This window comes from Heterodontus francisci, chromosome 42 (assembly GCF_036365525.1).
Source record: "Heterodontus francisci isolate sHetFra1 chromosome 42, sHetFra1.hap1, whole genome shotgun sequence".
Lineage (NCBI taxonomy): Eukaryota > Metazoa > Chordata > Chondrichthyes > Heterodontiformes > Heterodontidae > Heterodontus > Heterodontus francisci.
Genome location: NC_090412.1, coordinates 3,125,178 through 3,151,794, shown reverse-complemented (window position 1 = coordinate 3,151,794; position 26,617 = coordinate 3,125,178). Strand labels below are relative to the sequence as shown.

Sequence of the window (26,617 nt, the reverse complement as noted above, 5' to 3'; positions counted from 1 at the left end):
TAAATCAGGCACATTGCAGTTACTGATCTTTGACCTAATTAGCTGCTAGGTTATTTTAAAACACGAGGTTAAAGGTTTGAAGCAGGGGTGTCCAATATTTTTGCGTGGGGTCACATTACAATTTTTGCTTTACATAGGGGACAGGTGAGATGATTTCAGAAAGATTAAGGCATTAAAAATTTACTCCCCCCCCCCCTCTCCCCCTCTTATACTCGGGATAGATTTCTAGAATCTTTTGGAACCAACAAGAACACAAGTCTTACTTGATTTCGTGATGAGTACCAAACCAGAATTTGATGGAAAAGGAACATCTTGTAAATAGTGACCATAATATTGAATTTGATACTGAGGTTTGTGACGGAGCAGTGAAAGTCACAAACCAAAGTTTTCAATTTAAGTAAGGCAAAGAGATAAGTTCAGCTTAGTAAACTCAACTGGACCGTGAACCCACAGGCAAACAATGGAAAGTATTCATAGAAATATTTGGTACAAAACAAAACTAGCGCATACTCATAAAGGGCAAAGGCTCCACTTGTATAATTGAGCAAGAATAGTCAACAAATGTTTGGGTTCAGTATCCAACGAAAAGGAAAGGTTTACGAAAATTTAAGAAAAAGCGAAAATCCATTTGACTGAGAGCATAGAATCATAGAAAGTTTAAGGCACAGAAAGACGTCATTTGGCCCATTGTGTCTGTGCCAGCCGAGAAACGATCCACCTTTTCTAATCCCACCTTCCAGCATTTGATCCATATCCCTGCAGATTATGGCACTTGAGTTGCATATGTGATAAACATAGGGAGAGAAGATGTATTAATGGAACTAGCATCCTTGAAAGTTAATAAATCACCAGGGCCGGATGAAATGTACCCTAGGCTTATATTAAAAAAAAGCATGAGAGGAAACAGCAGAAGGTCTGACTATCATTTTCCAGTCCTCATTGGATGCAGGTGTGGTGCCGGAGGATTGGAGAACTGCTAACGTTGTACCTCTGTTTAAAAAGGGAGCGAGGGATAGACCGAATAATTACAGGCCAGTCAGTCTAACCTCAGTCATGGGCAAATTATTGGAATCTATTCTGAGGGACAGGATAAACTGTCACTTAGAAAGGCACGGATTAATCAAGGATAGTCAGCATGGATTTGTTAAGGGAAGATCTTGTTTGACCAACTTAATCAAATTTTTTGGCCGCCTCTCCCTTTTTCTTTGCAAGCAGCAGCAAGGGTGTATCTAGAAAGTAATGAAATGCATAAAAAAATTTAAAAACCTGCAGTTGATATCCCAGCTAACAACAAAAATTATCAACATATTCAGAGAAAGTGTGTTGAAGGGGAATATGGATCCATTTAAAAACAGGCATGACTACATCAAAATTACAGTTTTGCTAATTGAGTTAAAAACAGAAAATGCTGGAAATATTTGGCAGGTCAGGCAGCATCTGTGGAAAGAAACTAAGCTGATGTTTCAGCTCTATGATCTTTTGTTATTCCAGTGATTTGAGCAAATCATTTTGGCTGGCAGTTCAGTGCTGTATGGAGGGAATGCTACTTCGTCAGAGGTACCAATTTTTGAGGGAGTCTTTAAGCTGAGGCCCTGCCTGCCCTCTTGGGTGGATGTGAAAGATCCCATACTACTGTTTGCAGAGTTCTCCTGGAGGTCTGGCCAACATTTATGCCTGAATGTACACCACCAAAACAAAAAACTGATTATCTGGTCATTACTTCGTTTGTTTGTAGCCTTTTATTGTGCAAATTGGCTGCCTTGTTTGCCTATGTAATAAGTGAATGCGATTCAAAAATAATTGAATATGTAAGCTTTGAGGTATCCTGTGGATTAAACAGTGCTATTTTTATTTCTTTGGCCTCCTTGTCTCGAGAGACAATGGGTAAGCGCCTGGAGGTGGTCAGTGGTTTGTGAAGCAGCGCCCGGAGTAGCTGTAAAGGTCAATTCTAGAGTGACAGACTCTTCCACGGGTGCTGCAGATAAAATTGGTTGTCGGGGCTGTTACACAGTTGGCTCTCTGCTTGCGCTGCTGTCTTTTTTCCTGCCAACTGCCAAGTCTATTCGACTCGCCACACTGTAGCCCCGCCTTTATGGCTGTCAGCCAGCTCAGGCGATCACTGGCAACTGGCTCCCACGACTTGTGGTCAATGTCACAGGACTTCATGTCATGTTTGCAGACGTCTTTAAAGCGGAGACATGGACGGCCGGTGGGTCTGATACCAGTGACGAGCCCGCTGTACGATGTGTCCTTGGGGATCCTGCCATCTTCCATGCGGCTCACATGGCCAAGCCATCTCGAGCGCCGCTGTCTCAGTAGTGTGTATAAGCTGGGGATGTTGACCGCCTCGAGGACTTCTGCTTTGGAGATGCGGTCCTGCCACTTGATGCCAAGGATTCTCCAGAGGCAGCGAAGATGGAATGAATTGAGATGTCGCTCTTGGCTGACATACATTGTCCAGGCCTCACTGCCGTAGAGCAAGGTACTGAGGACACAGGCTTGATACACTTGGACTTTTGTGTTCCGTGTCAGTCCGTGTCATTTTCCCCCACGCTCTTGGCCAGTCTGGACATAGCAATGGAAGCCTTTCCCATGCGCCTGTTGATTTCTGCATTGAGAGACAGGTTACTGGTGATAGTTGAACCTAGGTAGGTGAACTCTCGAACCACTTCCAGAGCGTGGTTGCTGGTATTGATGGATGGAGCATTTCTGACGTCCTGTCCCATGATCGTTTTCTTGAGGCTGATGGTTAGGCCAAATTCATTGCAGGCAGCCGCAATCCGTCAGCAAAGAGGAGTTCCCTGATGAGGACCTTCCGTACTTTGGTCTTCGTTCTTAGACGGGCAAGGTTGAGCAACCTGCCATCTGATCTTGTGTGGAGGAAAATTCCTTTTTCTGAAGACTTGAACGCATGTGAGAACAGCAGGGAGAAGAAGATCACAAACAGTGTAGGTGCGAGAACACAGCCCTGTTTCACGCCACTTGGGATAGGAAAGGCGTCTGATGAGGCTATGCTGAATTATGCCTTTCATATTGTCATGGAATGAGGTGATGTTTTGTAGCTTTGAACATCCGATCTTTGCTAATAGTCTGAAGAGACCATGTCTGCTGATGAGGTCAAAGGCTTTGGTGAGATCTATGAAAGCAACGTAGAGGGGCATCTGTTGTGGCATTTCTCCTGTAGCTGGCGAAGGGAGAACAGCATGTCAGTGGTGGATCTCTCTGCTCGAAATCCACGCTGTGCCTCAGGGTAGACACGCTCAGCCAGTTTCTGGAGTCTGTTTAAAACTACTCGAGCGAAGACTTTCCCCACTATGCTGAGCAGGGAGATTCCACGGTAGTTTTTGCAGTCACCACGGTCACCCTTGTTCTTGTAGAGGGTGATGATATTGGCATTGCGCACGTCCTGTGGTACTGCTCCCTCATCCCGGCACAGGCAAAGCAGTTCATGGAGTGCTGAGAGTATAGCAGGCATGGCACTCTCTTATTTCAGGGGTGATGCCGTCCTTCCCAGGGGCTCTTTCACTGGCTAGAGAATCAGTGGCATCACTGAGTTCCGATTTTGTTGGCTGTTCATCCAGTTCGTCCAGCTATATAAATGTACATTCTTGAAATGATGGGTGTGAAGGTTTTGTTGCTAACTAAGCTGAACTATTTTTAATGTCTGGTTCAATTCTTAAAAAGTGGAAATATGTGCAACTTTTGTTGCTATAAATTTACATCTTGATTCAAAGAAACTGTACTAATTGCAATTTGTCTTTGAATCACAGGCACCCCCTTACATCGTAGATCATGGTGAGACTGGTCCAATAAGGTGCAATAGGTGCAAGGCATACATGTGTCCTTATATGCAGTTTATTGAAGGTGGACGGAGGTTCCAGTGTGCATTCTGCAGCTGTGTCACTGAAGGTATTCTCTTTTATTCTGTTAGAAGGAAACTGTTGAGCTGTTGGAATCCCCTTTCTGTTAAACCTCGTTATAAAATATGATTGAAGTACAGCACAATCAAGTTCACAAATCTCCGTGTAGCACCATGTTGAATGTGACTGTGCTCAACGGGTCAAGGGCTGCACTTGAGAGTTCACATACTGTGCTTTACTCTTGTCACACTCTGCAGTATACAGGGCTGACATTAGCGTTCTGCTGGGCACCCGAGTATAAATTTCTGTTCAGCAGCCTCTGGTCGGCTTGAACTGTGGCTTTATAACTCCTAGGCTACCTGTAATACAAGACGTTTGGCATGTCATCAGATCCAAAGCTCTGGTTTTTGATGCTTTAAAATGCTTTTTCTGGAAATGCGTAACTTCAATTTAAATGTAGTGGAATAGACAGAGTAGTGCGTGGATTGACTTTTGAAAGTTATTTTTCTAATGGATGTCTGCTTTGTCCAAGAGCCTTTCACACCCTTCCTAACCCTCTATTCTGGTGTATCTGGTTTGGTTGTACTGTAACTCGTATTTCTCTTCCCCTAGTACTGCCTCATTATTTCCAACATTTGGATCATACTGGCAAGCGAATGGACTACTATGACCGGCCAGAACTGTCACTTGGTTCCTATGAATTTTTAGCTACTGTAGACTACTGCAAGGTATTTCATTGCAGTGATTATATTTATCACCTACGTTCCCCTATCATGGTAGTTAAATTACAAATTTTAAATTCTCCGTTATAATTCATGCAGACACAATATATTCTGTAAGTCTTGGTCAAGTTTTCTGATTTTCATTATGTCCTATGATTGCATGATATGTTTCATATGTGGCTTTAATTCATCATTTACCTTTACTGACTTAGGTAAATATTTATTGTAGATTCTCTGCCACTCTGTGCATGTGCAATTTCAAGTCGTCAAATAACGAAACGTCCGAGAAAGAAGTCAGATTTGTTGCTGGTATCTTGTGGTTTACTCTTAATGCTTAAAGTTTGAGTACGGATTTGCTTGTTATCAGATAGTCAGAGTTATACAGCACAGAAACAGGCCCTTCGGCCCATTGTGTCTGTGCCGGCCATCCAGCACCCGACTATTCTAAGCCCATATTCCTGCACTTGGCCCGTAGCCTTGTAGGCTATGGCGTTTCAAGTGCTCATCTAAATACTTCTTAAATGTTGTGAGGGTTCCTGCCTCTACCACCTCTTCAGGCAGTGCATTTCAGATTCCAACCACCCGCTGGGTGAAAAAAAATTTCCTCAAATCCCCCCTAAACCTCCTGCCCCTTACCCTAAATCTATGTCCCCTAGTTCTTGACCCCTCCGCTAAGGGAAAAGGTTTCTTCCTATCTAATCTATCAATGCCCCTCATAATCTTGTAGACCTCAATTATGTCCCCCCTCAGCCTTCTCTGCTCCAAGGAAAACAACCCTAACCTTTGCAGTCTCTCTTCATAGCTGAAATACTCCAGCCCAGGCAACATCCTGGTGAATCTCCTCTGCACCCTCTCCAGTGCAATCACATCCTTCCTATAGTGTGGTGCCCAGAACTGTACACCGTACACCAGCTGTGGCCTAACTAGCGTTTTATACAGCTCCGTCATAACCTCCCTGCTCTTATATTCCATTCCTTGGCTAATAAAGGCAAGTATCCCATATGCCTTCCTAACCACCTTATCTACCTGTGCTGCTGCCTTCAGTGATCTTTGGACAAGTACACCAAGGTCCCTGTGACCTTCTGTACTTCCTAGGGTCCTACCATTCCCTTGCCTTGTTAGTCCTCCCAAAATGCATGACCTCACACTTTTCAGGATTAAATTCCATTTGCCACTGCTCCGCCCATCTTACCAGCCCATCTACATCTCCCTGTAATCTCAGGATTTCCTCCTCACTATTTACAACACCACCAATTTTTGTGTCATCTGCCAACTTACTGATCATACCTCCTATATTCACGTCTAAATTATTGATGTATACCACAAACAGCAAGGGTCCCAGCACCGATCCCTGTGGTACACCACTGGTCACAGGCTTCCAATCTCAAAAACAACCCCCGACCATTACCCTCTGCCTCCTGCCACTAAGCCAATTTTGGATCCTATTTGCCAAATTGCCCTGGATCCCATGGGCTCTTACCACCTTAACCAATCTCCCATTTGGGACCTTATCAAAAGCCCTGCTGAAGTCCATGTGGACTACAGCTACTGCTTTACCCTCATCGACACATCTAGTCACCTCCTCGAAAAATTCAATCAAGTTAGTTAGGCACGCTCTCCCCCTGACAAAGCCTTTCTGACTATCCCTGATTAATCCCTGCCTCTCTAAGTGGAGATTAATCCTGTCCCTCATAATTTTTTCCAGTATTTTCCCAACCACTGATGTTAGACTCACTGACCTGGTTTATCCCTGCTACTCTTCTTGAATAATGGTACCACATTCACTGTCCTCCAGGCCAGAGAGGATTTGAAAATTTGTGTCAAAGCCCCTGCTATCTCCTCCCTTGCCTCACATAATAGCCTGGGATACATCTCATCTGGGCCTGGGGATTTATCCACTTTTAAGCCTGCTAAAAAAGCCAATACTTTCTTTCAATGCTAATGTGTTCAACTATATCACATGCCCCCTCCCTGATCTCTACACCTACATTGTCGTTCTCCATAGTGAACAACCTTACCTATGTCCTCTGGCTCCACACAAAGATTGCCACGTTAGTCCCTAATGGGCCCGACCCTTTCCCTGATTATCCTCTTGCCCTTAATATACTTATAAAACGCCTTAGGATTTTCCTTTATCTTGCCTGCCAGTGTTTTTTCATGTCCGCTCTTAACTCTCCTAATTAATTTTTTTTAAGTGCCACCCTGCACTTCCTATACTCTTCTAGTGCCTCCGCTGTTTTCAGCACTTGGGATCTGCCATAAGCCTCCTCTATATCCCTTGACATCCAGGGTTCCCTGGGCATGTTAGTCCTACCCTTCAACATAACAGGTACATGTTGGCTCTGAACTCTCTCAATTTCCTCTTTGACTCCCACTGATGTGATGTAGACTTTCCTATAAGTAGCTGCTCCCAGTCCACTTTGGCCAGTTTCTGTTTTATCATATTGAAATCAGCCTTCCCCCAATTCAGTACCTTTTATTTCTGGTCCATCTTTGTCCTTTTCCATAACTACCTTAAATCTTGCAGTTATGGTCATTATCCCCGAAATGTTCCCCCACTGACACGTGACTGGCTTTATTCCCTAGGATTAGGTCCAGTACTGCCCCTTCTCTTGTAGGACTTTCTACATACTGGCTCAAAGAGCTCTCCTGTATGCATTTTAAGAATTCCGCCCCCTTTAAGCCTTTTGCACTAAGACTATCCCAGTTAATATTGGGGAAGTTGAAATCCCCTACTATTATTACCCTATTATTTTTACACCTCTCTGAGATTTGCCTACATATCTGCTCCTCTATTTCTTGCTGATTGTTTGGAGGCCTGTAGTACACACCCAGCCAAGTGATTGCCCCCTTTTTTGTTTTTGTTCTACCCAAATGGCCTCATTTGAGGAACCTTCTAAGATATCTTCCCTCCTTACTGCAGTAATTGACTCCTTGATCAACAATGCCACCTCCTCTTTTACCCCCTCCCCTGTCACGCCTGAAGATTCTGAACCCTAGAATATTGAGTTGCCAGTCCTGTCTCTCCCTTAACCATGTCTCTGTGATCGCAATAATATCATAATCCCATGTGCTAATCAATGCCCTCAATTCATCTGCCTTTCTAGTAAGAGTCCTTGCATTGAAATCGATGCAATCCAACCTTGCATTTTTCACTTGTGCCTTACCAGGTTTATATTTGCTCTGCCTTCCAGACAGACTCACTTTCTGTTCTATATTACCCCCTACTGTATCTCCAGTCTGTATCCCATCCCCCTGCCAAATTAGTTTAAACCCCCCCCCCCCTGCCAAAAGCACCAGCAAACCTCCCAGCAAGGATGCTTGTCCCATTCCGGTTTCAGGTGCAACCCGTCCAACTTGTACAGGTCCCACCTTTGCCAGAAACAGACCCAGTGATCCAGGAAACTAACGCCCTCCCTCCTACACCATCTCCTCAGCCACACATTCATCTGCTCTATCCTCCTATTTCTAAACTCACTAGCATGTGGCACCGGGACACTAGCATGTGGCACCGGGAGTAATCCAGAGATTACAACATTTAGAGGTCCTGCTTTTTAATCTGCTACCTAGCTCCCTAAATTCTTGTTACAGGACCTCATCCCTTTTTTGTACCTATGTCGTTGGTACCAATGTGTACCACGACTTCTGGCTGTTCCCCCTCCCCCTTCAGAATGTCCTACAGGAATGCAGCTACTCAGCAGTTATTTTTGCCTTGTCTGCTCCGAGGCAGCACCTTGTTGCTGTGTTTGCATTGACGGATGTCCACAATCAGTCGGAACATCTATGAATGGAAGAAGCTGTCGACCAGGAATGTTCATGTACAAGTTAAATTACAAGGTCCATTCCCAGAGCACATAATTGGGTGAAACACTGTTTTAGAATCACTGTTATATCCTGGTGATTTATCAATACTTAGCACTGGTTTTCTGCTTGTGTGTCCCAAATTTTGTCAAGTTGTTTTTGTGGGTGTGGGTCAGGATGATGCGATTGCAAATACGGATTTCTTGGAACTTTTATTAAGATAAAACTCAAGACCAACCAATAGCACCCCTTTTTTATACTTCAACCTGGCAATAACATCAGCAGAGCTGTGCAATTGAGTCATCTGCTATGCTTGCTTGAAGTGGCTTTCCGTGTAAAGTTTTTTCTCCTTGTTTTCCCTGCTGAAGGCAGTGAGTGATACTTTGGGCAGTTCCTGAAGTGTGTGAAACTCTCCAATACTTCGCCTTAATGACTGGTCAGTGTGTGCCTGGACAGTGAATGTGCTGAGTTCAACTGTGGCCTCGGTTGATGCAAGATGCTTTGCAGAAAATGGACTTGAGATCCTTGGACTGAAATTTCATAAAGGGTTTGTTTTTCAGAACAACAAAGTTCCTAATCCACCTGCTTTCATCTTTCTGATTGATGTGTCCTACAATGCAATGAAGAGTGGGCTCGTTCAACTACTGTGTGAGGAGCTTAAAGTTCTGTTGGATTTTCTTCCAAGGTGAGAGGACATTTGCTATTGCTGTATAAATTCTGTTACCAGTGGTTTTTCAACTATGACATTCTTATCATGTATCTGCCTAATTGAAACAAGTTGTCATTCACTCCAGTACTTCAAATAATACTTTAAATGCAATTTAACCTTTTCTGCTCTAAGGAAAACAATCCCAGCTTCGCTAGTTTCCATGTAACTGAAGTTCCTCACCCAGATACCATTCTGCAAGCCCTTACGTACTTCCTAAAGTGCGATGCTCAGAATAGGACATGGTACCTGAGCTGAGGCCTAACCAGTGATTTATAAAGGTTTTGCATAACCTTCCTTGCTTTTGTACACTTTTCTTCATAAAGCCAAAGATTCTGAATGCTTTTTTAACAACCTGATTGACTTGCCCTGCCATTTTCAAACATTTCTGTATGTAATCCAGCAGGTCTCTTTGTTCCTGCACCCCTTGAAAATTGTACCATTTTAGTTTATGTTGCTTCTCCTCATTCTTCATTCCATAACACATTACTTCACATTTAGCATTAAATTTCATTTGCAATGTGTCCTCCTGCTATTATGCTCCCCATTAATTACTGCATTTATGAGTTTAATATCCTCATGAAAGCTTTGAAATTATGCCCTTTATACCCAAGTCCAGGTCTTTAATATATATCAAAGAGCAGCAGTACAAATACCAAGCCCTGGGCAACACCACACTTCTGCCGAGTCTGAAGAATAATTGCACACCACTACTCTCTGCTTTCTGTCCTTAAGCAAATTTTGTATCCACGCTGCCATTGCCCCTGCAATCCCAACAGGATTGCAGTATTTGTTTACTTCACTGAATTAGCTGTGTACAATATCTGTAACCACAATAATCAAAGAAATGCAAGTCAGTTCTTCGTGTTCAGTGAGAAATTGCTTAACTGGAATCTTCGCTACCACTGCTAAATATTTGTGGTAGTGATCGTTTACATATGCCCTGTATGTAGTATTGTTCCAACATGGCATGGCCTATATAAGACACTTCACTTAGGGCCTAATGTGACTACAAGCATTGTGGTGCTGTGAAGCAACCTTGGTTTATTTTTGAATTGTTGCTCCTCTTCCAGGGAGGGAAATGCAGAAGAATCAGCGATAAGGGTTGGATTTGTAACTTACAACAAAGTTCTGCATTTTTACAATGTAAAGAGCTCGTTGGCTCAGCCGCAGATGATGGTGGTGTCTGATATTGCTGACATGTTTGTACCCTTGCTTGACGGATTCCTGGTCAATGTAAATGAGTCGCGAGCTGTCATAAGCAGGTAAGGACCCCATCCAGTAAAGCCTGGCTATCTGACCCGAAGCCGATCAAACCCGACTACCCGTGTCGGGGTTGGATCTGTATTCAGAGTTATGCATTTGAGCTCTAGTCGGGCTTGACTGTACTTTTTAGTTTTGTAGCTGCTACTTTGAAAATGCTGGTTAGGGGATGCAGTATTCTGGAGTGCAATGTTTGTACTTGGAGGTATAGTAGTTGTTCAGTGGTGACTCCACTGTACTGTAGCCCTTCTAACTCCCAAATCCGTTCCTGCTGGCACAAGAGTAATGGTTGGAAACCTGAACTGCGTTTACTGTTTAAAAACATCTGAAATGAAACATGAAAATATCTGTGTCACTACTTGTTGAAGGCACCACTGGCTCTGGGATTCGAGCGTTATGTTGGTACTCTGATATTAGGACCTGGACAAGTTTTGAGAGTTCAAATTGGGCTGATTTCATGGCATTTTTCTCTGGTGCGTTCCACACTTTGCCAGATTTATTGAATTTGATTTCGCAGCTTGCCACCCACAGTGGTGTTTGAACTCGTGACCTCTGAGTTGCTAGTCCAGGACCATAACCTTGTTCTTGCTTACTGATGGGGATCTTGTGAGGCGTAGGCTCCTGAAAGCATTAGTTTAATTCTCTTGATCCGCAGTTTGATCTGAATGTGATGTTTGGTAAATCTTGGCGTAGCCAGTCGAATGTACATAGTGCAGTTCATGACACTGAAATAGTCTTGCTGTTCACAAAGGAGACAACAATGATAAAACAATGAATTCACTCCTCTTCCAGTTTGTTAGAGCAGATTCCTGAGATGTTCGCTGAAACCAGAGAGACTGAGACTGTCTTTGGGCCTGTCATTCAGGCTGGTCTGGAGGCTCTAAAGGTAAGACTGCCTTTTATATTCAGAGCTGCTTAGAGTTTGCATTTTGCTTTAATAACTACGATTGAATGTCCAGATTAGTGGGATTGGAATGCTTCGACCCATTAAACCCTGAAGGAACACACTATGTTGATTTATTTGTTTTTGTCCAAGACAGAGATCGTTAGAGTATGTTCGTATTTCTAGGCATTAAAGATATCAAGGGATATGGGGATAGTGTGGGAAAATGGTGTTAAGGTAGAAGATCAGCCATGATGTAGCTGAATGGCAGAGCTGGCTCGAGGGGTCAAATGGCCTACTCCTGCTCCTATTTCCTATATTACTATGCCATTCCCCTTCAAGAGGGGCTAGTGTCTGAGTAGTTCCCAGCCTTCCTTGTTAGTGCTGGACAATAGAGATTATGGCTCTTTGACACTGTTTAATCTTGGTGTAAAGCAATTTGTTTCTCTTGGTCTCGCACGCGTTATTTGTGGCTGCATATGGTGACACCGCTATTCCCAGCCAGAATGAAGATGCTTGGGAAATTTCCCTGTCAATCTGCCTGGAGACGGTATCATTATCAGTGACTGAGATTGATTTTATGTACATAATTTGTATGCACCTATCCTCCACTCACTGCATATTGCTGGAGAAATAATCCTGCTTTTATCAGGAGACATTACTGTGGTTTTGGTCCTAACTTCTGTTTGCTGAGTTTGCAGAGACTTCATTTTTACTGCAAGTCTTGATATAAGTCCCACCCTGCCTCCAAATCATTGCCTGGTTCAGTCATACCAATAAATACTCCAAACTACTGGTTTTCTTTGCTGATTAATGTTTTGTACTTGCAGGCAGCAGAATGTGCTGGCAAACTGTTCATATTTCACTCAACCCTGCCTCTTGCTGAAGCACCTGGAAAGCTGAAGAATAGAGATGACAAGAAGCTTATTAACACCGACAAAGAAAAAGTAGGATAATCAAGATGTCTTTTCCGTAACTTGTAATTTATTTGTGAGGCTGTGGTATTTGGGAAAAAAAATATAGCATGCTTTTTGGTTAATTTCAAATATTTGTTCTTGGGATGTGGGTGAAGCCAGCAATGCCACATTAACTATCCTTCCCACCTTCCCTGAGTGTATTAAGTGTTAACCATGTAATGTGTAATGACTGAGATGGGAGGAGTGCACTGTCTTTTCTAGTTGCACTTTTCCGCAGGTCACAACATTTTTTTTAAATGTTTATCCAGTTACCGATGCAGTCAATCATATACTCTACTCGTAATCCCAGAAAAAAACACACCAACCAGTTTTCTTTAATATACAACAAAAATTATCAGTTTATTATAAAACAAGACTTAATCAGTAATGAAGCAAAGCATTAATGCACGGATGGAAATATGAAAATTCCCCTTTTTTAAATTCTCCACACACAAACTCTCTCTCTGAAAAAAATACAGGAATTCTCTGCAGAGGTCTGTTAGAAAAAAAACGACAAAAAAGAATACTTTGGCCAAATACTTGCTCATTCTTGAAGAAAAAAAAAGACATGGAAAGATGTCAGTTGTCCCTTTCTGGTTTCGCATCCCAAATACACGTAGACGGCTGTCACTGGGATCTTTCTGGAACAGTTCTTCTCAGGTGACGTTGAAGATCAGTATGGCAAGCTTTCCAGGAGAAATGTGGATTCAGTTTCTCTATTTCTTACACTTGGTGCTCAGGAAGTTCTCAAAGAGATGGAAAAGGATGAGCTGATGGTTGCTCCTCTTGGCTGGTTTTCTCCAACTGTCTTCAAAACCGTTCACACCCCAACACACTTGCAAAGTGAAACCAAAAACAATATCTCAAGAGCAAAGCCTCTTGATCCCTATAAATCTTGACCTGTCACTTCTCTAAACATCTTCCCTAGGTCACCAAGGTTTCTGGGGTTTATTGCTTAAAGCACATGACTTCCAGCAAGGCTGTTTTTAAACAATATCTCAGTGTCCTTTCAATGAACTGTCAACAACAAAACAAAGTCCAGCTTCTATGAAATATTCAGACTTCTCCACAAATCAATCTCCACAATTTAAATATAAGTCCTCAAAAACATACTTAACAAAAAATATAGAAGCACTTTCATAACAAATGTGAAACTAGAGTCAATGTGTAGGCCAGGTAGGAGTGGCTGGTTCCCATCCCTGGAGGGCATTAGTGACACTCTTAGGTTTTTTTTGTCAATCCGACAGATTTCATGGTTATTTTATCTGATACTAGCCCACAAATTCGCAATTTGCCATGTTGGGATTTAAGCTCTCAACCTCTAGCTTGTTAGTCCAGTACCTTAACCGCTAGACTACTGGACTGATCATAACTGCGGCTTGCTAGGCAGCCATTTACCTCTGTAGGACTTGTTCCTAGAGCGTGGCGACCCGACCAGACTCGACAACGTGTCAGGTTTGGGTCAGCTCGGACACATTGCTGCCTTTTGGTCAGGGAGGAAAAAGCTTCAAAATTTGAACAGCCAGGCTGTCAGGCTGGAAACGCGCATCCGGATTCCGCACTAGTCTGCAGTGAGCGATTCCATCCAAGATAGAGCACAAGCTCTTCGATATGATCAACTTCATTCCGGTGGTTGGGTCGGGCGCGGGAAAAAAATCAAAGGACTCTGGCCAGGTCGGGTTCGAGTTGGATGTGGTTCTGTCGGACTCGGGTCAGGTTTCAATTGCAGGCCGGAGCAGGCCTCTACTTGGTCCTGTCTGTCCTGAGCCAGTGCAGAAAGTCAGCAAGTGATGAGGGTAGATGGGAAGAAGAAATGCTTTTGGAAACAATGGATGAGGGAGAAATAGAAATCAAGACCCTGTAAAGAATGGGAGACTGTAAATGTGAATGAAGGCCAGAGAAGAATGGAGGACTTGGAAAAGGGAAAAAAAACTTGCAAGAAGAATTTCTTGAGGAATTGTGTGTTTTAAAAAAAATTACTGTAGTTGGAGAATTCTATCCCCTTAACCAAACTGATTGCTTAGCAGTCAAGCCAAATGAGGGCTGACTAGTGCAGCTATAGTAACCCATAAACCATGAAAAGTAATGTCAGGTTGAAAGGCAAACCACTGCAAGTAAAGCACCAAGGGTGTGTTCATATGCAATGTAACAGGATTATCAAGTGTGCCTCAATTATTTATCTATGCGTCTATTAAAAATTTGTATTTGTTATTGCAGGTTCTGTTTCAACCTCAGACTAGCTTTTACAATAACTTGGCCAAGGAGTGTGTGGCACAAGGCTGCTGTGTGGATCTTTTCCTATTCCCCAATCAGTATGTGGATGTGGCTACTTTAGGATTGGTAACTTACCAGACCGGGGGTTCAATTTACAAGTACACCTATTTCCAGGTAATGTTTGTAACTTATACTATTACTGTAGCTATACAGGAATTTCGCAACTGTCCTTCGGAGGTTTAACTTAGACCTGCCTCTACCTACACAAAAAGCAGACTTCACAACAATTCTTTAAAGCTATGTTATCTAGGAATCGTCACGTAACTTCATGCATAGGATGTTGGCTTTGCTGACAAGGCCAGCACTTATAGTCCATCCCGAATTGCCCTTCAGAAGGTGGTGGTGAGCTGCTGCCATGAGTCGCTGTAGTTGGTGTGGTATAGGTACATCCGCTGTGCCGTTGGGTAGGGATTGTAACAAGTAATATTTTCTCTCAGCTGTCATTTATAGTCAACAGGCTTAAAGGGCAGTGCTTTTTAAGCTGCATTACTTGGAATGAATTGCTACTGTTATTACCAAGGCGGGAGGAGTGCACTGAGTTTCTCTAGTTTCACTTCTCCACAGGTCACAATATATTGACTGATACAGTCAATCATATACTTTTTTATTTCATTAATAAACAACAAAATGATTAATTTATTAAAAAACAAGACTTATCCAGTAAAGATGCAAAGCATTAACACACAGGTTGAAATATGAAAGTTCCCTTTTATAATTAGTCCCACACACACACACACACACACACACACTAGTTAAAGAAAAAATAAAGAAATTTTCTTGGCAGAGATCTCTTCATAAAAAGGGACAAAAAAGAATATTTTGGCCAAATACTTGTTAATTCTTGAAGGAAAAGAAGAAGATATGGAAGGACATCAGCTGTCCTCTGGTCTGGCGTCCAGGTACACACAGACAGGTCACTGGGATCTTTTCAGAAGCCGTTCTTTCGGGACATGTTGAGAATTAATCTGGTAGGCTTTCCAGGAGAAAGGCGGCATCAGGGGTTTCAGATATCACATTTGATGCACAGGGTTTCTCAGAGATGGGAGGAAAGGGCTGAGCTAGGTGCTTCTGTCTTTGCAGGCTGACCTCCAACTGCCTTCTAAACAGTCCACATCCCAGCTGAACCAAAAATATATCCAAAAGCGAAACCGACTCTTGACTGTCATAATCTTGACATGTCACTTCTTTGTCAACTTTATTTAGCTTAGGCATATGACATCCAGTAAAGGTTTGTTTTAAAACAAAACCTTGCGTTCTCCGAGTGATCCTTGTTAAAAAAAAAATCCATGGAATCTTTTTCAGTTTTCCAAATGAACCAATTTCCATAATCTTCAACACAAGTCCTCAAAACTTTGAAGAATGAAGTACCTTCATGACGCTGCAACAGACTGATTTTCAAATCGATTTTTCTTTTGAATTGAATATAAGTTGCACTTTTTCATTTTTCTGTTTGGAGACTTAAACAGTGACCACCTTCCATTGTGTGTCTGAAGTCCAGATTCCTTATACATACTGATTGCAGGTCTCTCCTCTTATATTCCTGCTCATTGTGGATAGGATTAAGCAGCTGTGGGGAGCTTCCATTTCCAAGAAAGTCGGGTGATATTGCAAACTGTTCTAAAAATGTTTGACCCTGGAGGAGTTGGATGTGGGTTGAAGCCCCCAGTTCCCTGGTGAGCAGTTTCTGATCTCATTAGTTACATCAGGGAGGTGTGATGAGCAAGAAGGTAACTACTTTCTAGAAAAAAAGGGGCCTGGCTACTGTGTTGCTCAGACTGCTGTTGCCACAAATAGTCTTAGAGCAGCTTGTCTGTGCTCTTGGAGAAAAATTGCAGCCACAATCTTGATTAATGAGCTGCCCATGAGGGAGCATGAAATCTTGGCTGAGACTGGAAAACTGAGCAAAAAATGATCAATGGGGTAGGAATCTGTCCAGCCACCCATACCACCTGAATGAAATTGATCGCAACCTTGGAGAAGTCTGTCTTGGACTACCCGACCAGCGAGGGTTGACATTGGTACAGGTGATAGGGGATTGTTGGGAAGAGGGTACACTGGTGCTGATTTTTAAGAGGAGAGTTAAGGCTTTGTGTTTCAACAGTTTGGGGTTCTAGTTGCCCCTTTGAAAAGTGAGGTACTCATTTTATCCTGCTTTCAACTTGTACTGAAATATTACTCGGACACGATGAGCTGAATAGCATCCTTCTGTACGTCAACAGAAAAACTTATGGTAGAGGTGAGGTTTTTAAATTGGGAAGGAGCTATTCATGTACAACAAACATAAACTGGGACCCCGCTTTAGGAACATAGGTTAAAGAGTAGACCATTCAGCCAGTCGAGCCTGTTCCACTATTCAATTAGATCATGGCTGGATTATCTACCCGAACACCACTTTCCTGCACTACCCCCATATCCCTTGAGGTCATTAGTATCCAGAAATCTATCAATTTCTGTCTTGAATATGCTCAACAGTTGAGCTTCCACAGCCCTCTGGGGTAGAGAATTCCACAAATTCACCACCCTCTGAGTGAAGAAATTCCTCCTTATCTCAGTCTTAAATGGCCTGCCCCTTATTCTGAGACTGTCCCCTGGTTCTAGACTCACCAGCCAGAGGAAACATCCTATTCACATCCACCCTGTCACGGCCTGTAAAAATTTTGTAAGTTTCAATGCGATCACCTCTCATTCTTCAGAACTCTAGAGAATACAGGCCCAGTTTCTGCAATCTCTCCTCATAAGACAATCCTGCCATTTCAGAGATTAGTCTGGTGAACCTCAGTTGCACTCCCTCTATGGCAAGTATATCTTTCCTTAGATAAGGAGACCAAAATTGTACACAATGCTCCAGATGCAATCTCACCAAGGCTCTATACAATTGCAGTGTCATCTATAATGCAGTTTTGACATATGGACTGCGTTATAGTGGGGTCCCAGTGTACTGTTTCATGACCTTTTCATATCCTTATTTACCTTACTGAATTTCATAAAATATATATAATTTTCCATGTGGGAAAGTATGTACATTTTAAGGTTTATTAAACTCAGCTGGTTTATATCAATAAATAGTTTGCTAAAAGTTGTGGTTAATATTTAAAATATTCTTGCGCTTAAAAACTGCTGCAATATAGTGAAGGACTCAGTTTGTGTAGAGGGCCTCATGATATCGCTTCCTATAATTCGGTTTGCCAACTCTGGGCAAATTTCTGGAGGTGTCATCACATGATCTCCAACCCCCCCACCCCCACACTCAGACCATTGGTCACTCAAGATGTCCATCACGGCACCCACCCTTCCCACAGCCACTTGGAAAGTGAATGGACTCATTGACCTGCTATGGTCAATTGCTGACTGTCAATCAAACAGCCTTTGTTCCCGTGTTCAGTTATTTTTATATCTAAAAGAGTTTAAAGATTTTTTTAAACCGCACTTTTTCTTTTATTGCCCCTATGATTTTCTCCTGGGTTGCTGACAGCAGTGTCCTGGAGGATCAGTCTTTAATTACTGGAGACTCCAGGGCAGTTCTGGAGGTTTGACAGCCTTACCTTTTAATCCATTGATATCATTTTCTAATATTGAAAAATAAATCTAGTGATTTGAGTAACTGGCCAATAATGCTCTGACCAAACTTACATCGAACTGCTGGCAAATATAATTACAAAATTCAAAAATTACTCATCTCAGAACTGACTTTAATAAATCGTGTTTATGGACTGCAGTTTGCAACAATATGGTTATGGCCTTAAATAGAACTGGTTAGCAAAATGACTTTATAAGAGAGCTTAGTTTTCTATTGAACATTGCATCATGTTGAATGTTGTAATTAATTATTTAGCATTCATTAAAAAAGAGTGAATAAACTAACTCCCAATAGTGCTCTCTAAATATTCCAGGATTTGAGCAAATAGAATTCTGTCATGATCTGCAAAAAATTATCTGATGGGGCCATTGTCTTGGTTGGGGAGGGAGTGGCAGGGGTCAGGCTTTGCCCCAGTGCCTAAAGATGTATTATGGTCATTGGTGTAATTGAAAAATACACTACTAGAGCATCTAACTTTTGATTTATAGTGCATAGCAATCTGCAGTACTTGACTAGAATAGATTTGTCTAAAAGTATTTAACTCTGATTATGTTCAGTGATCAATTTCTGATTCCTGTCCTCTTGGGAAGAAATATCTTTTTTCACTCCTCGAAGCTCTTCATTGTTACATGAACATTTTGGCCTCTGAGGACTCTGCAATTTTATGACTTATTTCAAGAGAGTTATTCAAACTGAAGAGCTTGCTTTTAAAGGGCAGAGTAGCATTTACCTTGCACTGCAGATTTTGAATTGCTATTTGTTTCTTTTCAGGCACAAGCAGATGGAGAGCGCTTCCTAAATGATTTACACAGGGATGTGCGAAAAGTGATCGGGTTTGATTCTGTGATGCGGGTACGCACAAGTACAGGTATGTTGCTTCATGAACTGATGGTGTTTTTAACAATCTCATGGATATTTGTTTGAAAATATTGTGACTTATTGGTACAGTTTTGACTTGTATACAGATTTGTGTACCACCTTTGTGCCTTTGATGATGTTTCTTAAGGGATGCACTTCCTCAGTCACTGACTTGGTTTCAAATCCTGCACAGGTATATGCAAAGCTCAATCTTAGCACTATTTTTTTCTCAGGTGCTGTGTACTTCCATCATTTCCTCGGTGTGAGTTAGTTGCATTGAATAGCACTTAATGAGTGGAAGTTGCATTATTTGAAGATGATTAAAAATAAATGTTCAACCAGCAAGAAGCACTAACTTCGAATGTGCTGACCATGAGAACCTTGGTTTACCCAACATTAATGCAGCTTTAATCTGAAAAGTGTTTAAATCACATTAAGTCTTCAACTTGGATTTGGATATTAATGAGATGCTAGTAAATAATCATCTGTTGGCTACATTTGTTTTAATATCCAGCTTTTTGTTTTGAAACATGCACTCATTGCTGAATGTTCATTTCCTCTTGCAATTTTTAGTCATACTTATGTCAACCTATACTATCGGTGAAAATGGGAATTCCCTGTGTAAACAGATCCCATTGACACTAATTACAGTTGAGGCCACTAGATGCATGTTAGCTCCCTGTGAGTGATGTCATGGGAATGTGCTAGTTTTTAAAAATGTTTTCAGGTGAGAGAATAGTTTGACTACAGATTATAACCTTGGAATTTATTGTATCTGCAATCACAAAACCTTGTTACAAAAGACCATTTCATTCTAAATATGACTCATGTCTGAAAATTTGTCTTTGTCTTCAGTTGTGATTGTCAAATTTGCTTTTATTCCAGGGATTAGAGCAACTGATTTCTTTGGCTCCTTCTATATGAGTAACACAACTGATGTTGAACTGGCTGCATTAGACTGTGATAAAACTATAACTGTGGAGTTCAAACATGATGATAAGTTGAATGAAGACAATGGAGCTCAAATTCAGGTGAGAAATTCAGAGGAGGTGGTGGTGTAGTAGTCATTCACTGGACTTGTAATCTAGAGGCCCAGGCAATGACCTGGGGACATGGGTTCAGGTCCCACTACGGAAATTAAAGTAAATTAATTTTTAAAATCTGGACTTGATAGCTAGTCTCTGTAATGGTGCCATGAAACTATCATCAATTATTGTCAAAACTCATCTGGTTCGCTCATGTCCTTTAGGGAAGGAAATCTGCCATCTTACCTTGTCTGGCCTGCATGTGACTCCAGACCCAAAGCAATGTGATTGACTCTTAACTGCCCTCAGAAACAGCCTGGCAAGCCACTCAGTTGTCAAGGGCAATTAGGGATGGGCAGCAAATGCTGGTCTTGCCAGTGACACCACATCCCATGAAAGCATAAAAAAAGCCAAAAGATTGTTGATCAGTAAAACTGCTAATTGGAAGCAATTTTTCTAATCAGTCAATAAATATTTTAGAAAAGTAAGGATGTTTTTGAGTTTAGTGTGTTGCTAAATTGTGGTGTTCTTGCTCATGTCACTCACCTTTTCTTGGTTGATGACAACTGTACCAAACTCTGGAGCAGATAACTCAATATTCATCTGCCCTGACTGGGGAGTTGTGAAGCCTAAACTATCCTCTGACTACATAGCTGAGATTGGGTGCCTGCCATGTGGTAGTGAACACATACCTTACCCTTGCATAGCATATTGGTTGAGTGCACCAGCACTCTTGCTTAAGTTGGCTATCTTCAGATGACCTTGCACAGGTGTGGTAGTCATGTACAGATGCAGGTTAGCATCAGTCTGTCACAATTCCTTGTTTCAGGCATTCTTGGCTACACTTAACTTTTGGTCCCAAATTGGTATCCGCTTCACAAGTAAGTGGTCAGTTGATAGATACAGATGGGGAAGGCCTTCTTAGCTGAACCAGAGAGACACGAAAATCCCCGTGTTACTTGAAGACTGTTTCTTAAAATAATTCCTACATTTCACCTCCATTACTTCACCTAGAAGTCCATTCATGTATTTCCCCTTTGTTCATATGAATCTGTGGTCTTCGTTTTACTCCAGTCAGAATCCAGCTTAGACTTTTCTACACTGTTCACCATGTTATCTCTTAATTTCTCCTTCCAAGTCTGAAAAGCCCAAATTTCCCCAATTTTCCCTCAAAACTCAGTTCTCAGGCTTGTGGCTCTTCATTTGGCCTGCCTTTGTGAGGAGACATGCACAGTTCACTGATTTATTCTTCAGTTCAATTCTCTTTCAGGACTTAGTGAAGTAAGTTAGTGTTTTATTTTTGTACTTTGTCAATGCTTTTGATAAATAAATGTTTTCCCTTTGTTCCATCTCAACAGTGTGCTTTGCTGTATACCAGTTGCAGTGGACAGAGGAGGTTACGTATACACAACCTATCCCTTAATTGTTGTACTCAGCTTGCTGACCTGTACAGAAACTGTGAGACTGACACACTTATCAACTATTTTGTGAAACTGGGTAAGTTGCTGCTAGAATTCTGTCTTGCCTCTGTTCTAGAAATAGCCTTTATACAGAGGATAGTGAACTTGGCTCAGTGTTACTGCCTTGAGATTTCTTGAAAAATAATCCTGCCTGAGTTAGCTAATCTGAATGGGCTGGCTTTCAGTGTATGACAGTCTGGCTGTCACTGGACGTGGGAGGGTAAGGCCAGTCAGCCGGGATTCCTTCCTCTGATTGTTATCCAAGGATGTCTCTTGGGCAGTGCGGCTGTTTAGATCTCGCATGAGGATAGGATCAGGTGTGGCCGTGATGTCCTGCAGTTTTAGTAACCAGCCTATACTGTGTAGGCGCACAAATGAATAATGGCTACTCTGAGGTATATGAGGCCTTGGTGCCATACAATTGGTTTCCCATTGACAATTTCAGGAAGGGAGAAAGAAGAAAAATGATACTGCAATTTATTGTAGAAAGCAGTTGATAACGTCCTCGGCTGGAATCCAGTATCTAGTTTCAAATAATTGTCAGCTACTCGAGGTCTATAATGACATGTGAAACCATACTACCTCCCAAATTCAACTCATTTATATTTTTATAAAGCACTTGACACAAGTCTGATTCTGTGAATATCCTGAAAAATCCTGGAGGTTGGAAAAAGCGATATTATCTAATGCTGTTCTCCAACCATTATTTAGAAACTTGCCATTTAGCAGTTTGGTTTCAAATTACGGCCTTTAATTCAAGCTCATGTTTCCTTGAACAAAACTATCAAATGCATTCGTTGTTAGTGAAGGTGTGCGAGCCCTACACAATGTCAGTGACAAGGCTTTTGATGCTTTAATGAGAGCGAATAAACAATGCATCTTAATATCAAAGCCAGCAGTCCAGTTAGTAACTATTGTATATTGATATTCAATTTAATACCTTGACTTCATTGAAACACAAATGAATTCTAGGTTTAAAGCTGCAGATTCCAATAGGAAACATATTGGTTTAAAGTAGTTTACAACCACTAAAACCTTCTCGTAGGTTGAACTTTTTATTTCTGCTTAATGTCATACTGCTAAAGGCAGTGTTTTTATCCCTTTATTGATATGCAATGCACCAGCATTTCATAAATATTCTAGTCGGAGGTATTAAATTTCATGTTTAAAAGTTGTTTGCTATAGTGTTTATTAAAAAATCCCATCAATATTGTATACCAATTCTAATTAACAATTAGTGGGGATAATTTAGTGGGTAACATTAAGATAGCATGCTGTTCCCATCAATCAGCCTTTATCCCCATCTCCAATATTTTTATAACTTGAATATTGCTGAAAACAGAGACATTTTGTCTGCTTTTTGTCTTGCACTCATCAGGACAAATCGCAAGAATACCAATATAAGGGAAGCAACAAATTTATACTATATGAGAAGAGAATGCTGATTGGTTGGCAAGTTGGGGCGTTGCCATGGAGAATGCACCAGTTTATGGTGACTGACAGTTAACTGCCAAGCTTTGTTTGAAATTTAAACCAGGCAGCTTGACTCTGGTCAAGGCATTGCCTTGAGGAATGAACCAGCGAATGGCTGTCACTTATTTTGTTTAGCTGAAACAGGCGCAATGTATGTACATGTTCTTTCTGTCTGCAAAGAACAGGGCCCTGTGTATTAATATAGGTAGCTTCTAGTACGCGCAAATGCGCCATACTGCGAGTCCGATTTGACCATCTTAAATTGGTTGTCAATGGAATTCTTAGCACATGTGGATTTGTGGTGAGAGGCAACGCCTCTACCAATTAGTCCACTTGCCAACCAATCAGCACTCTCTTCTCATATAGTATAAATTTGTTGCTTCCCTTACATTGGTATTCTTGCAATTTGTCCTGATGAGTGCAAGACGAAAAACATAGACAAAATGTCCCTGTTTTCAGCAATATTCAAGTTCTGTACTACCAAACGACCTTTTATAACTAATAAATTGAACTGTTCAAAAAAAATGAAAAGTACTTTCAACGATTTTTCTCCCGGGTTTGTTCGCAGCAATCTCCAGAAATTAATGTTTAATTCCTGGCAACTCCAGGACAATCCTGGAGGGTTGGTATCCCTAACTACCAACCCTGTTGAAAATAAACTGCCCTTCTAAATAAACTGCCATTGTATCCCAGTTGGAGTCCTTGAGGTTTTTAATTCCATTCCAGGGGATGAAAGATGTATACGTGTTAATTGATTTGTCTGCAGAAGGAATGTGAAATTTTTAAGCCATCCATTTCACATCTTACATGCTGCCACATCGTACATACAGTTGGTTTAACACTAGAAACCCATTTTCTCATATTTGCAGCATATCGTGGCGTCTTGAGCAATCCCACAAAGACAGTACGAGATACCTTAATTAACCAGTCTGCTCAAATTCTCGCCTGCTACCGCAAGAATTGTGCAAGTCCTTCATCAGCTGGGCAGGTAGGCAAGTAGTACTGTTTGCAGATCTTTGTTTTAGGCTGGCACACCAAATGACATGTTAGTTTAAACACAAACCGGCCACTTTGCAAGATGTCTACATTGCAGATGTGAAAGGAATACTTAATTAGTAGCATTAGAGAATTTTTGGTCCTGGATTGACGACCATGAACAAAACTGATCGATCTCCCTGTTAGTGCATGTGCTGGCTGACCATGAATCAAACCAATCGCTGACAAGTCGGGCATCTCAACAACTGGTTTCTACTGTGAAAATTGGAGAATTTACTTAATCATACAGGGCCTCTTTCAAAAATGAAAATGTTCATGGGATGTTGGGGGAAGAGCGCTGTGAATTATATCTAACATTTAAATACAGCAGCTAATGGGCCTCAAATTATCACAGAGGCCAACAATGTGAGGTAGTTGGATTAAAATAGGGCTGATATTCTAAAACCCTTGGGTTAATAGCTTTAGGTTATCTCCCTTACATTGTCATCAGTAACTTATTCAAGTTGTCATTACTTGCACTGGGTGAATGAAATGTAGTTGGGCATTACATACTTGGATTTTCAGAGGTTTGGGCACATGTTTGCACAATATTTAACATATTGATACTGGGAAAAGGAAAACTCTTCAAATTGGCACTGCCAGAAGCTAAATTTGATGTGTTTAGGCTGAAACATGTAGGCACTAAATGGTTAAGTTACATTAAAGATAATCATGTTTCTGTAGATAAATATTGACATTGATTTGTCTTGTACATCGCCGTACAGTTCAGAGAGCAATGTTTTTCAGAAATATTCAGTTTTAAAATAAGGAAAGAATGGAAACTCCCTTGCTAGCCAGGAGTGCATTGAGGGAATTTCCAGTTAGTGCAGAAGTATGAATTCTAAGATGGATCAGTTTCAATATTTAACTGTTGACACACACAAAAATTCTACTATTCTAAAACCACTTAGTGTGTTTGTAATTTTGCTCAGATGTTATAACATTGACTGGCTGCAAGAGTTTGAACTTTCAGCTTATTTTTAGACCCAGGTAGACATCAGCACTTGTGTTTAACCCAGCTATAATATGCTAGTGGAATATAGTGGAGTACAATATTAAATGGCTGACTCAAGTAACAGTAATGTAAACTAAGCAAGTGATCAACTTCTGGGGAAATTTTAACTTGCCTTGAATAGTAAATAATTCACAATAATGAAAAGCTATCCTGTAGATAAGTGACCATAAGTTCGGGTCTCGCCATAATGTTACTCAAGGGAGCTAATTTGCAAGGTTATGGAAGGGGAAAGCTGGGATTTGGGACAAAATTGGGTAGCTCTTTCAAAGAGCCAGAACAGCCACGATGGGCCGATTGGCCTCCTTCTGTGCTGTATGTTTCCACATTTTTAAAAAATGGAAAATTAACTGAAGAACAAAAATGAATGGTAGCCGTAAATGGGAAGTTTCCATGTTGAGTGTGGAGTCTAGGGATTTGTTGTTGGAGCTCTCGAGATTTTTGACATGTATTAATGGCTAGGGCAAGGGTATCACAAGCAAATCTCCTAGGTTTACAGATGACTCCCATGTAGGAAACAAGAACATTGTAACCTTGGTGATCTTTACAGTCCCAGAGCTTTACCAGTTCCCCCAAAACCTGGCAATCGGGTTGGCCCTTGAAATCCAGGCAACTCATCGCTAATTGCATTTATTCTTAGTGCCTACTCTGTTCTGTCCTGTTTGAATTTACACTTCTATTTTTAGTCCTGTTAACTCCTTGGTGGTTAAATCCTCAATCAGTAATTTGGAATAAACATAAACATTGATTTTACACCTTATCTGTGGCTCCAAAGCCTCAGCTGATAGACACTTGCTGAAGGCACAAAAGTCTGCACATGCCTATTTTAGTTATCTGGACCAATAGGTGGCAGATATAGTAAAATGGAAAGTGAAAGGTAACTGCTATGAGGGCAATGAACCAAAAGAAAGAGTGTGTGTTAAATGGAACAGTGTTTAGCTTGCAGTAAGAGAAAGCAAATGAGCAATTGGGTTGCATCCAAGTTCTTTGCTATTTAAGTCAGTAGCTACCCCTGTACTGATACTTGACGCTTTCTCAAACCCACTGGGCATCCACTTGGCTGCTAAGCTGCTGTCCCTCTCAGATCAAACCTTTATAAGGCTATTTCTTAATTAAAACTCTGTGGCCTGGGAATACTGAATGTTGACACTGACGACAAGAAGTGCAGCGAGCAAAAGGGAAAGAACAACATAACATAAGAAATAGGAGCAGGAGTAGACCATATGGCCCCTCGAGCCTGCTCCACCTTTAAATACGATCATGGCTGATCAAAAAGGTAGAGGGAATCTGATCGAAGCTTTAAAAGCTCAATGGTTATTTCAGACTGAGTAAAATTGTTTCCATTAGAAAAGAACATAAGAAATAGGAGCAGGAGTAGACCATATGGCCCTTCAAGCCTGCTCCGCAATTCAATAGTATCGTGGATGATTTTGAACTTCAACTCCATTTTCCCACCCGCTCCCTATATCTGATTGCCTGAGAGACCAAAAATCTGTCTAAAATAAAAACAGAAAGTGCTGGAAATACTCAGTAGGTCAGGCAGCATCTGTGGAGAGAGAAGCAAAGTCAACGTTTCAGGTCTGTGACCTTTTATCCGAACTGGCAAAGGTTCGAAAAGAATTAGGTTTTAAGCAAGTGAAGGGGAGGGGGGTGGGGGAGAGAACTAAGTGGAAGGTGTTTGACAGGCAGAGGGTGGGAGAGATTAAATAACA

General features: G+C 41.4%; 1 protein-coding gene across 1 annotated transcript in view; it reads left to right on the top strand.

The window, feature by feature from the left end:
* The window catches only part of LOC137355391 (protein transport protein Sec24C-like), an 83,166-nt gene that overhangs the window by 44,669 nt on the left and 11,880 nt on the right, over positions 1-26,617 (top strand). Inside the window, 11 exon segments of the mRNA XM_068020392.1 lie at positions 3,771-3,909; positions 4,473-4,588; positions 8,944-9,068; positions 10,163-10,354; positions 11,145-11,238; positions 12,066-12,182; positions 14,409-14,579; positions 18,814-18,910; positions 19,786-19,931; positions 21,284-21,422; positions 23,728-23,846. Of these exon segments, the coding sequence (XP_067876493.1) occupies positions 3,771-3,909; positions 4,473-4,588; positions 8,944-9,068; positions 10,163-10,354; positions 11,145-11,238; positions 12,066-12,182; positions 14,409-14,579; positions 18,814-18,910; positions 19,786-19,931; positions 21,284-21,422; positions 23,728-23,846 (1,455 nt within the window).